This window comes from Aegilops tauschii, chromosome 6 (genome assembly GCF_002575655.3).
Source record: "Aegilops tauschii subsp. strangulata cultivar AL8/78 chromosome 6, Aet v6.0, whole genome shotgun sequence".
Taxonomy (NCBI): domain Eukaryota; kingdom Viridiplantae; phylum Streptophyta; class Magnoliopsida; order Poales; family Poaceae; genus Aegilops; species Aegilops tauschii.
In genome coordinates this window covers 405,778,137-405,790,108 of record NC_053040.3, presented here as the reverse complement: position 1 = coordinate 405,790,108, position 11,972 = coordinate 405,778,137, and the positions used below count along the sequence as shown (strand labels likewise).

The window sequence follows — 11,972 nt, the reverse complement described above, 5'->3', positions numbered from 1 at the left end:
ATTGTTGAGAGAACTCGCACTAGTGAAAGTATGAACCCTAGGCCTTGTTTCAACGCATTGCAATACCGTTTGTGCTCACTTTCACCATTAGTTACCTTGCTGTTTTTATATTTTCATATTACAAAAACCTATATCTACCATCTATATTGCACTTGTATCACCATCTCTTCGCCGAACTAGTGCACCTATACAATTTACCATTGTATTGGGTGTGTTGGGGACACAAGAGACTCTTTGTTATTTGGTTGCAGGGTTGTTTGAGAGAGACCATCTTCAACCTACGACTCCCACGGATTGATAAACCTTAGGTCATCCACTTGAGGGAAATTTGCTACTATCCTACAAACCTCTGCACTTGGAGGCCCAACAACGTCTACAAGAAGAATGTTGCATAGTAGACATCAGGGGAATCCTACTCCCGGGAGTAGGACTCCCCCCTTGGGCGCGCCATGAGAGGGCCCTCCCCCTCATCCACTCCTTTATATACGGGGGAGGGGGCACCCCATAGACACACAAGTTGATCTCTTAGCCATGTGCGGTGCCCCCCTCCATCATAATCCACCTCGGTCATATCGTTGCAGTGCTTAGGCGAAGCCCTGCGCCGGTAGCTTCATCATCACCGTCATCACGCCGTCGTGCTGACGAAGCTTTCCCTCGACACTCAGCTGGATCGAGAGTTCGTGGGACGTCACCGAGCCGAACGTGTGCAGATCGCGGAGGTGCTGTACTTTCGGTACTAGGATCGGTCGGATCGTGAAGACGTACGACTACATCAACCGCGTTGTCATAACGCTTCCGCTTACGGTCTACGAGGGTACGTGGACTACACTCTCCTCTCTCGTTGCTATGCTCACCATGATAGATCTTGCGTGTGCGTAGGATTTTTTTTTTGAAATTACTACGTTCCCCAACATATACTGCCTAAAACAGAGACCCTATGCATACTCAAGTACCAAGGGAGCAACCATGGAGAAGCAAGGGAACAAGTCCGAGCCATGGCGGAAGAAGAGTAACAAGAGAAAGAAGAGCCATCACAAAAAATAAGGAGAAGAAGCGAAGGTCGACCATGCACTGAGGCCGGACATCCAGACTCAAGTCCGAACAAAAAGGCTCCCTGGATAACCTTCCGGCCTGCTTGTCCGTACCCAGCCTGGACATCCAGCTAGGCAATAGAAGGTTCGTCCCTCAAGCCGGACATTTGAACTGCTGGTCGGACATCCGACCGATGTTTGAACACCAGCTCGAACATCCGGTCTGTCAATTGTCGGACATCCTGCTAGCTGTCCGGACATCCGGACCCTGCCTGCGAGGAGTTCGGCCGGAGAGGCCATGTATCCCTCTTTTCCCTCTTAGAATATAAATATTCATCCCCAACCTCCTCATTAGGGTTATAAAAACATACTCCCTCTGTCTTAAAATAAATGTCTCATTTTGTACTAACTTTAGTACAACAAAATAAATGTCTCACTTTGTATTAACTTTAGTACATAGTTGTAGTAACGTTGAGACACTTATTTTAGGACGGAGTGAGTATTAAACTAAATTTGAGAGGCCTTTGTTCATCTATCAGTCCTTTTGAGATCAAGGCCTCCTTTGGAGAAGATCCATCTTGGTTTAAGGCCCCATCTCTCTTAGAGATTTGGAAGACTATCCACCTCTGAAGACCTTATCTCCCTAGTGGATTTGGGAAGAACTGCCCTATCTACTTACTTACTGTTTGTCGATCTTGTGACTGTTGTGTGCATTTGTGGAGAGAGAACATGTGTGATTGGATCTATATCCATGAGTGGTTGTGTTTGTGATTTCTTGTGTTTCCCTTGTGATTTAGTGTTCCTCTTGATCCACCCCTAATTCGTGAAAGATTCGGCAACCTAGGGTTTGATACTATATCATGTTTACATATCGCACTTTTATGTATTGGATAGATGCACTTTGTGAACCTATGAACTCCGGTCCAGATTTTAGATAAGAATCGCCTTCCAACAATTTTTACAAGTACTTTTATTTTTAGTTTTGTTCTATTCCTAAAATACAAAAAAATACCACATTATCTTCTAATTATCTTGTGCAACTAGCAAGACTAGTAAGGTTGACACCCCTTGATAACTTTGTTGGGGACACAAGTGAAGTTTTATTTGGATTGCAGAATATTATACTGTTGCAGGGCAACCACACCTCTGCAGATTGATGCCTTGGTTTCGAAAACTGAGGGAAATTTACAAAAACACCCATATCTACTGAGATATCATACATCTCTAACCTAACTCTCCGGGCTCACCGACTCATATCCGCTGATCTTAAGAGAACACACCGGCATAACTTGACAAATCTCAACATATCGACCGATCTTAAGAGGACACATCTCTAACCTAACTATCTCCCCCGTGTGTTTTCTAAGAGAATAACATGACTGTATGGCATCGAAAGCAAAGCATATGCAAGGTTGAGGCAACTTGGCGAGGCCGACAACAGCTTTATATGAAGAAGGTTTTTGCTCGCAATTTTGGTCATGTAAGTTTTTTAGTTTACCTCTAGGGAGAGTAATATTGTGGTGCATATACTAGCTAGATGTGCAAGGGGAGGGTTTTTTTTGCGGCTGCTTTTTTTCGGGGGTGGGGGGAGGGGGGTTATTCTTGATGATCTTCTGGCAGACGATATGCCCATTTTGCCAATCAATAAAGCACGTCATGAAGGTTTTTTGGGAACACCACCGGCAGGACGCCGCCCCTCACTACCCCGATAGCCTTTAGTTTTTTTCTTTATCGTCTTCGTTAGCGTTGCGTCACTATGCACCCGCCTTCAGGCTTGTATCCGCTTTGCTGTGTTGTTTCGCTAAACCTTGTTGCACTTTGACAGACGTGTCGGATTTGTAAGGGCTTCAGCTTAAGGCCGGGCAAACTCCTCCTTTAAAAAAACGTCATGAAGGTTTTTTATTAAAAAACAAGACAGGCATAGAAAGCAAAGCATATGCAAGGTGGAGGCAACTTGTGTGTGTGTGGGGGGGGGGGTATTCTTGATGATCTTCTGGCAGATGATGTGCCCATTTTGCCAATCAATAAAGCATGTCATGAAGGTTTTTAGGGGACACCACCGGCAGGACGCCGCCCCTCGCTTGCCCAATGGCCTTTAGTTTTTTTTTTCTTTAGCGTCTTCGTTAGCGCTGCCTCGCTATGTACCCGCGTTGGGGCTTGTATCCGTTTTGCTGTGTTGTTTCGCTAAACCCTGTTGCACTTTGGCGGGCGTGTCGGATTTCTAAGGGCCTCAGTTTAAGACCAGGCAAGCGCCTCCTTTCTAAAAAAACGTCATAAATGTTTTTTATAAAAAAAAAAAGAGAGAGACTCTTAGGGCCAGATTTTTTTTGTTTTTGTTTTTGCGAGTACGTAGGGCTGGCGCTGAGCCTACTTGGCGGGCGTCGTTTCGGCCCAGGAGCGAGCGAGCACAACGGACCCGTTGCTCACCTGCAGACGTCGCGTCGCGTCGTGCACGCCCGCCTCGTTCCCGTCGCCGGCGCCGGACGTCCGGTACACCAACCCAACCCAAACCCATCCCATCCCATCCCATCCCAATTTTAAAGCGCGCACAAAAGGTAGGGGAGAAAATAAAACAAAACAAAAGCCAGGCGAAGCGCGGCGCAGCGAGTGGACGAAAGCAAACAGGGCAAAGAGAGGGAGAGCGAGCGAGCAGCACCGCACCGGCAGCGCAAACGTCCCCACCCCACCCCCACCCCCACCCTGCCTTTGGGCCGCTGCCACCAATGGCGAATAATTCGCTCTCCCACCACCTCCTCCTCCCGCTCGCCGGCGACGACGACCCCGCCGCCTCCTCCTCCGCCCTCACCTTCCCCTCCTTCTGGCCGCCCTTCCCCTCCCTCCTCTCCGACTCCGACTCCGACGCCGCGCCCTTCTTCCCTCCCCGCCGCATGGACCGCTGCGTCGCCGCCCGGCAGGAGACCGCCGCGGCGTTCCTCGGCCTCGACTTCCACGACGAGGACTACGGCGCCGACTGGGCGGTGGCGCCGGACGAGCCCGGCCTGCCGCTCTGCTGGGACTGCCTGCAGCTGGAGGAGCACGACGCGCACCAGCGCTGGGACCTCGCGCTGAGCGACGCCGACGAGTGGGAGCAGGTCGCCGCCCGGGGCCACGAGGAGGCCCAGCCCCCCGCGCCGCGGAGCCTCGAGTGGGAGGTGCTCCTCGCCGCCAACAACCTGGGGAGCCTCTTGATCGACGAGGACGTCGACGACGTCGGCGTCGGGGGCATCGAGACGTATTTCCTCGACGGCGCCGACGACGACGACATGCTGTTCGGGCAGATGGCCGCGGAGGCGGAGCACGAGGCCCCGGCCAAGGGCGGGCGGGCGGCCGCGAAGGCCACCGTGGAGGGCCTCCCGACGGTGGTGGTCGCGGTCCGGGGCTGCGCGCAGTGCGCGGTGTGCAAGGACGGCATCGAGGCCGGCGAGGGGGCCCGGAGGCTGCCGTGCGCGCACCTCTACCACGACGCCTGCATCCTGCCGTGGCTCGCCATCCGCAACACCTGCCCGCTGTGCCGCCACGAGCTGCCCACCGACGACCCCGAGTACGAGAAGTGGAAGGCCAGGCGGGCCGCCGGCGATGCCGATGCCGATGCCAACGGCGACAGGTTCGGCATCGCCGCCGGTCATCCTGCTGAATGATGACTAAAGAGATCAGTAATTTGCTTCATGGATTAGGCATTGTGGTGCCGGTACATTTGCGGTAGCTCGGTGTGTTGCAGAAATTCTTTTTGATCATGAAGGGGAGCGGCATGAAATCGATGTGAATTGGCGGGGTTTTTTTCATACAGAATGATACGAATAAGGTGCATTTTAAATTCGAATAATGGTGTATGTAGATGCAATCATCCAATCCGATGAGTCTGTTCTTTTCCAATGGAATGCAAAGAGAAGGACTAAGAATCAATGACGAGTCCTCCACTCTGTCGCTGAACGATATCTGTATCTAGCGGCGTAGCCACCCAAAATTCAGCAAAGTTCTTCCAGCAATTACTGATCATCCTGGAAGGAGAAACAATCCAAACTGGACAATTCTTCCGGCAAAATTGACCTCAAAGCAAAAGTATTTCACAAGCTGAATTGTTTCTGAAAATATTTCACACCGCTGACCCTTTTGTGCAGAGCCTAACAGCTACGCGCTGCACTCTACTATGCAGCTCCTTACAGCTAGGCGCTACACAGTGTAGTGCAGCGCCTAGCTGTCGGACGCTGCACAGGTGTGGCGCCTGAGTGTTAGACGCACGCTGCACAATAAAGTGCAGCGCCTTACTGTCAGGCGCTACACATTAGAGGTCAACTGGGTGAAATACTTTTAAAAATAGTTCACTTTGTAAAATAGTTTCGCCTCGAGATCAAATTTGTGCCTTTTGCCGATTCTTCCAGCAAAGTTCCATTTGAGAAACTCTGTTTCTGACGAGACAGGGCAGGTTTATGCACTCTGCTGGCACTGGACCATCCTGAATCTGAAGTGAAACGAAATGAGAAAATCCCAAACAAAGTGGGGGCAAATACTCAAAGCCAACTGAACTCGTGCGTTTCTTGCTCTGCACGAGGCGTGGCGCTTGAGATAGTGTCACCCGAGTGTTGACTCTGCCCGGCGAAGGTCAGCGGGACCTTTCTACCGTTCGAAGATAGGCCGGCGGCCCATGTTGCCCCGCAGCTTTGCGTATGGAAGTGGCGTTGCCGTTCGCACGTATGCGTCGCGACGTGAAGGGGAGGAGTACGGAGCGGAGATGCGCGGCGTCGCAGCAAACGTAATCCGCCCTCGACGCGAGGAATCCAATGATGAAAATGGTTCGAGATTTGGACGCACGGTTTAAGAGATAAAACATTTTAAATAAACGGATCTATAAAAAAAAGAAAACTCCCAGGTTGCGACAAGTGGCGCGCTGCATGGGTGCCACTTGTCGCGACCTGGGAAAGTGAAGTGTTCTTTGCAACGAGTACTCCTTAATTAGTGATTTCGCTGGAATGCTCGAGACCAGCGTTTATAGGGGCTGAGCAGATGGGCCTGTGTTTTCTGGGCTGGGCTGGGCTGCACCGATGACTTGATGAGTAGTAGTAAAAAAAATGTTTGATTTTGGAGGGCATGCGTGTGTATATATATAGATGAGTGTTTTGCGTTAGTACTGCGTTAAAAAAAAAGGTGGGAGACAAGCAAAGGCTGCCGATCGAACAGAACAGCTCGCCGCCGCGTGTTGTGTAAAGGCGGCCACCTCGCCGGCGCGCCGGCCTCGTGAACGCCGAACCCTACTGCTGCATGTGCTTGCTTGTTTTCCGCACGTAGTGGTAGCAGTGGCTTGGAAGCACGGCGTCCTCGCTCGGAAAAGGAGGTGGCCCGGTTCAAGGAATGGAATCGACCCCTCCTCCCGCCGAAGGAACCAATGCAGCTGTTCTGTTCGATCGGCAGCCTTTGCTTGTCTCCCACCTTTTTTTTTTAACGCAGTACTAACGCAAAACACTCATCTATATATATACACACGCATGCCCTCCAAAATCAAACATTTTTTTTACTACTACTCATCAAGTCATCGGTGCAGCCCAGCCCAGCCCAGAAAACACAGGCCCATCTGCTCAGCCCCTATAAACGCTGGTCTCGAGCATTCCAGCGAAATCACTAATTGAGGAGTACTCGTTGCAAAGAACACTTCACTTTCCCAGGTCGCGACAAGTGGCACCCATGCAGCGCGCCACTTGTCGCAACCTGGGAGTTTTCTCTTTTTTGTAGATCCGTTTATTTAAAATGTTTTATCTCTTAAACCGTGCGTCCAAATCTCGAACCATTTTCACCATTGGATTCCTCGCGTCGAGATCTTCAAAACTAGATCCCATGTTGATAAGTTTGGACGAACTTTTTTTTCATGAAAAAAACCGGACGAAGAAAACCGGGCGAAAAAACCGAACCGGGAGCATGATTTTTTTCTGTTTCCGAAAGAGGCACGCCCGTGCCTCTCGCGAAATCACAACCGTGCCTCTTGTGGAAACAAAACCGTGACTCTCGTGGAATCAAAACCGTGACTCTCGTGAGAGGAAAAAAACAGAAAACACGTTTTTTTCCGTTTTCGAGAGGCACGGCCGTGACTCTCGCGAAAGCACAACCGTGCCTCTCGCGAAAGCAAAACCGTGACTCTCGCGACAGAAAAAAAAACAGAAAACGCGTATTTTTTTCCCTTTCCGAGAGGCACGGCCGTGACTCTCGCGAAAGCACAACCGTGCCTCTCGCGAAAGCAAAACCGTGACTCTCGCGACAGAAAAAAAACAGAAAACGCGTATTTTTTCCCTTTCCGAGAGGCACGGCCGTGACTCTCGCGAAAGCACAACCGTGCCTCTCGCGGAAGCAAAACCGTGACTCGCGAAAGAAAAAAAAACAGAAAACGCGTTTTGTTTTTCCCTTTCCGAGAGGCACGGCCGTGACTCTCGTGAAAGCACAACCGTGCCTCTCGCGGAAGCAAAACCGTGATTCTCGCGAAAGAAAAAAAAAATAGAAAACGCGTTTTTTCGTTTCCGAAAGGCACGGCCGTGACTCTCACTAAAGCACAACCGTGCCTCTCGCGGAAGAAAAACCGTGACTTTTGCGAAAGAAAAAAAAAGAAAAACATTTTTTTCATGCAAAATTTTTTTTGATCAAAAAGTTAAGAAAGACCGGGGGAAAACCAAAATGTCGAAAAACCCCCAAAAAACCGTTTAAAAAGCTGAAAACGCGTGCGAAAAAAAAACAAAATCCGAAGGGAGCGTCCAGAGCGCGACACGTGGCGAATGGCTGAGAGCGCGCCAAGTGGCGCTGATCGTTACGAGGCTCCCGAAGGAGCGCTCGTTAACTAGTTGCTCTCGCATTCCAGCGGGCTGCTGCCTGCAACACCTCTCGACGCCTCATATTTGGCACGTATTGGCTGTTTAAATTGACAATACCAATTTTTACCTCAAAATTTGACTACTTCCAAAAAATCTGAGAAAACTCTTGTAAATACTACTCCCTCCGTCCAAAAATACTTGTCAGAGAAAGGATGTATCTAGAACTAAAATACATCTAGATTCATCCATTTCTCGGACAAGTATTTCCGGACGGAGGGAGTACATGTGACTAGTATGAATCTGGGAAAGTTTGAGCATCTTCGGACAAAGGGATTGGTATATAATAGCTATTTTGACAAAATGTCCAAATTTTGTTTCATAAATTGTCATATAAAAATTAAAAAAATTCCAGTAAGTACTACATGCTTACAGTAGTAATCTAGGAAACTGTAAGTTTATTTTCACAATATGATTAGGAGATAACAGCTATTTTGCTCAACTGATCCTAATTTTGGTTGAATATTTGATAGTTTTCAAAAATTCTAAAAAAAACTCTAGTAAATAGTACATATGACCAGTAGCAATCTGGTAAAGTTTGAGCTTATTTGCACAAAAGGATTAGGAGAAAATTGCTTTTTTCTTCTAAAAGGGGTTTAACTTACTCGTCATTAACTTTGAGCCCCCCCCCCCACGTCATTTTCTTTCTGGATCGCCGCTGCGCGCATACACTCGTCCCTATGAACGCACACACGCACACCCTACCCCTATGAGCACCTCCGAGAGACTGACTCGGCATATCATCTCGGGGACCTGGCCCGGTTTCTTTGTTGATGTAGAGCGCACATGAATGCGATGCGCACAACGGTGTTTTGATCGTGCAATATCATACCAGGGCATTATACCTTTTTCCTGGCTCGTCGCATGTGTTTGTTGGTTCCAAATTGAAAGGAAAAAAACAGCATGACTATACATCATGGGACGGGCTTTGTCTCGCATAAAATAATGCTAATAATAAAATAAATAAGAAATTTGTGGCAGTAAAATGTTCCCGCGTTTCAGACAAAATGTATGTGAAATTTAAAAAAATTTACATAATTCACAAAAGACATGTGCTGTTTCAAAAATTCTCCATACATTTCAGAAAATGTGTTACTTTTTGAAAGAGTTAATACAATCAAACCCATTAACGGTGGCGCAAAGGGCGCCTCCTGGTGATGTCCACCACTCTCTTTTACTGTGTGAGGTGAAAAAAAAGAAAACCGAAGAAGAGGAAAAAAGAGAAATGGATCGCCCTCGTTCCCGTTCACCACCGCCCCGATTCCTCTCCCTCTCCCTATTTGGCCGCCGCCACCACTCACCGACACCCTTCCCACAGCCTGCACCCCAGCCCCTCTCTCCTCCGTTCACCTTATCCCCACCACCGGCGAGCTGCTCTCCCCCCCCCTCGCTCCAGATTGAGCAGCAGGTCTGGATCCACGGTCACGATGGCGTGAGTGCTCCCCGTCGGATCGCTTCCGTTCCCGAGCGAAGGAGGAGGAGGCAACGCCGCACGGCTAGCTCGGTGGTCGTGGCATTGTTCCGCGGCTGGTTTGCCTTCGGTTCAGCGGGGCGGATTGTTGGGGAACGTAGCATCCAATTTTAAAAAATTTCCTACGATCACGCAAGATCTATCTAGGAGATGCATAGCAACGAGAGGGGGAGAGTGTGTCCACGTACCCTCGTAGACAGAAAGCGGAAGCGTTAGTTTAACGCGGTTGATGTAGTCGAACGTCTTCTCGATTCAACCGATCAAGTACCGAACGTATGACACCTCCGAGTTCAGCACACGTTTAGCTCGATGACGTCCCTCGAACTATTGATCCAACAAAGTGTCGAGGGAGAGTTTTGTCAGCACGACAGCGTGATGACGGTGATGGTGAAGTGATCTGCGCAGGGCTTCGCCTAAGCACTACGACAATATGACCAGAGGAGTAAACGGTGGAGGGGCCACCGCACACGGCTAAGAACAATTGATGTGTCTTAGAGGTGCCCCCCGCCCTCGTATATAAAGGAGGGAGAGGGGGGAGGCCGGCCTGGGGCGTGCCAAGTGGGAAGAGTCCCACTTGGACCCCTAGTCCAATTCGGCCCCCCTTTCGCTTTACTGGAAGGGGAAAGGGGGAAGGAGAGGGAGGAGGAGAAGGAAAGGGGGACCGCGCCCCCTCCCCTTGTCCAATTCGGACTCCCCATGGGGAGGGGGCGCGCCACCCCCTTGTGGGCTTCCTTGCCTCCCCTCTATGGCCCATATGGCCCATATCTTTCCCCTGGGGGTTTCGGTAACCCCCCCGGTACTCTGATATGTACCCGATACATTCCGAAACACTTCCTGTGTCCGAATACTATCGTCCAATGTATCAATCTTTACTTCTCGACCATTTCGAGACTCCTCGTCATGTCCGTGATCTCATCCGGGACTCCGAACAATCTTCGGTCACCAAAAAACACATAACTCATAATACAAATCGTCATCGAACGTTAAGCGTGTGGACCCTGCGGGTTCGAGAACTATGTAGACATGACCGAGACACATCTCCGGTCAATAACCAATAGTGGAACCTAGATGCTCATATTGGTTCCTACATATTCTACGAAGATCTTTATCGGTCAAACCGTAATGACAACATACGTCATTCCTTTTGTCATCGGTATGTTACTTGCCCGAGATTCGATCGTTGGTATCTTCATACCTAGTTCAATCTCGTTACCGACAAGTCTCTTTACTCGTTCTGTAATGCATCATCCCGTAACTAACTCATTATTCACATTGCTTGCAAGGCTTATCATGATGTGCATTACCGAGAGGGCCCAGAGATACCTCTCCGATACTCGAAGTGAAAAATCCTAATCTCGATCTATGCCAACCCAACAAACACCTTCGGAGACAACTATAGAGCATCTTTATAATCACCCAGTTACATTGTGAAGTTTGATACCACACAAGGTGTTCCTCTGGTATTCGGGAGTTGCATAATCTCATAGTCAAAGGAATATGTATAAGTCATGAAGAAAGCAATAGCAATAAAACTTAACGATCATTATGCTAATCTAACGGATGGGTCTTGTCCATCACATCATTCTCCTAATGATGTGATCCCGTTCATCAAATGACAACACATGTCTATGGTCAGGAAACGTAACCATCTTTGATTAACGAGTTAGTCTAGTAGAGGCATACTAGGGACACTGAGCTTTATCTATGTATCCATACATGTATCAAGTTTCGGGTTAATACAATTCAAGCATGAGTAATAAACATTTATAATGATATAAGAAAATATAAATAAAAACTTTATTATTGCCTCTAGGGCATATTTTCTTCAGTCTCCCACTAGCACTAGAGTCAATAATCTAGATTACATTGTAATGATTCTAACACCCATGGAGTCTTGGTGCTGATCATGTTTTGCTCATGGAAGAGGCTTAGTCAACGGGCCTGCCACATTTAGATCTGTATGTATTTTGCAAATCTCTATGTCTCCCTCCTTGACTTGATCACAGATGGAGTTGAAGCGTCTCTTGATGTGTTTGGTTCTCTTGTGAAATCTGGATTCCTTCGCTAAGGCAATTGCTCCAGTATTGTCACAAAAGATTTTCATTGGACCCGATGCACTAGGTATTACACCTAGATCGGATATGAACTCCTTCATCCAGACTCCTTCATTTGCTGCTTCCGAAGCAGCTATGTACTTCGCATTACACGTAGATCCCGCCACGACGCTTTGCTTGGAACTGCACCAACTGACAGCTCCACCATACAATATAAATACGTATCCGGTTTGTGACTTAGAGTCGTCCGGATCAGTGTCAAAACTAGCATCGACGTAACCATTTACGACGGGCTCTTTGTCACCTCCATAAACGAGAAACATATCCTTAGTCCTTTTCAGGTACTTCAGGATGTCCTTGACTGTTGTCCAGTGATCCACTCCTGGATTACTTTGGTACCTCCCTGCTAAACTTATAGCAAGGCACACATCAGGTCTGGTACACAACATTGCATACATGATAGAACCTATGGCTGAGGCATAGGGAATGACTTTCATTTTCTCTCTATCTTCTGCAGTGGTCGGGCATTGAGTCTGACTCAATTTCACACCTTATAACACAGGCAAGAACC

General features: G+C 48.6%; 1 protein-coding gene across 1 annotated transcript; it reads left to right on the top strand.

Moving 5' to 3' along the window:
- The first annotated feature begins 3,631 nt into the window (after positions 1 to 3,631).
- Positions 3,632 to 4,934, top strand: LOC109777566 (uncharacterized). The gene has a single exon (XM_020336184.4). The coding sequence runs from the start codon at positions 3,755 to 3,757 to the stop codon at positions 4,667 to 4,669; it is 915 nt and encodes a 304-aa protein (XP_020191773.3). The 5' UTR covers positions 3,632 to 3,754; the 3' UTR covers positions 4,670 to 4,934.
- Positions 4,935 to 11,972: the final 7,038 nt, after the last annotated feature.

Coding starts and splice junctions, on each gene's coding strand:
- LOC109777566 (XM_020336184.4), top strand. CDS start 3,755: ATGGCGAATAATTCGCTCTCCCACCACCTCCTCCTCCCGCTCGCCGGC.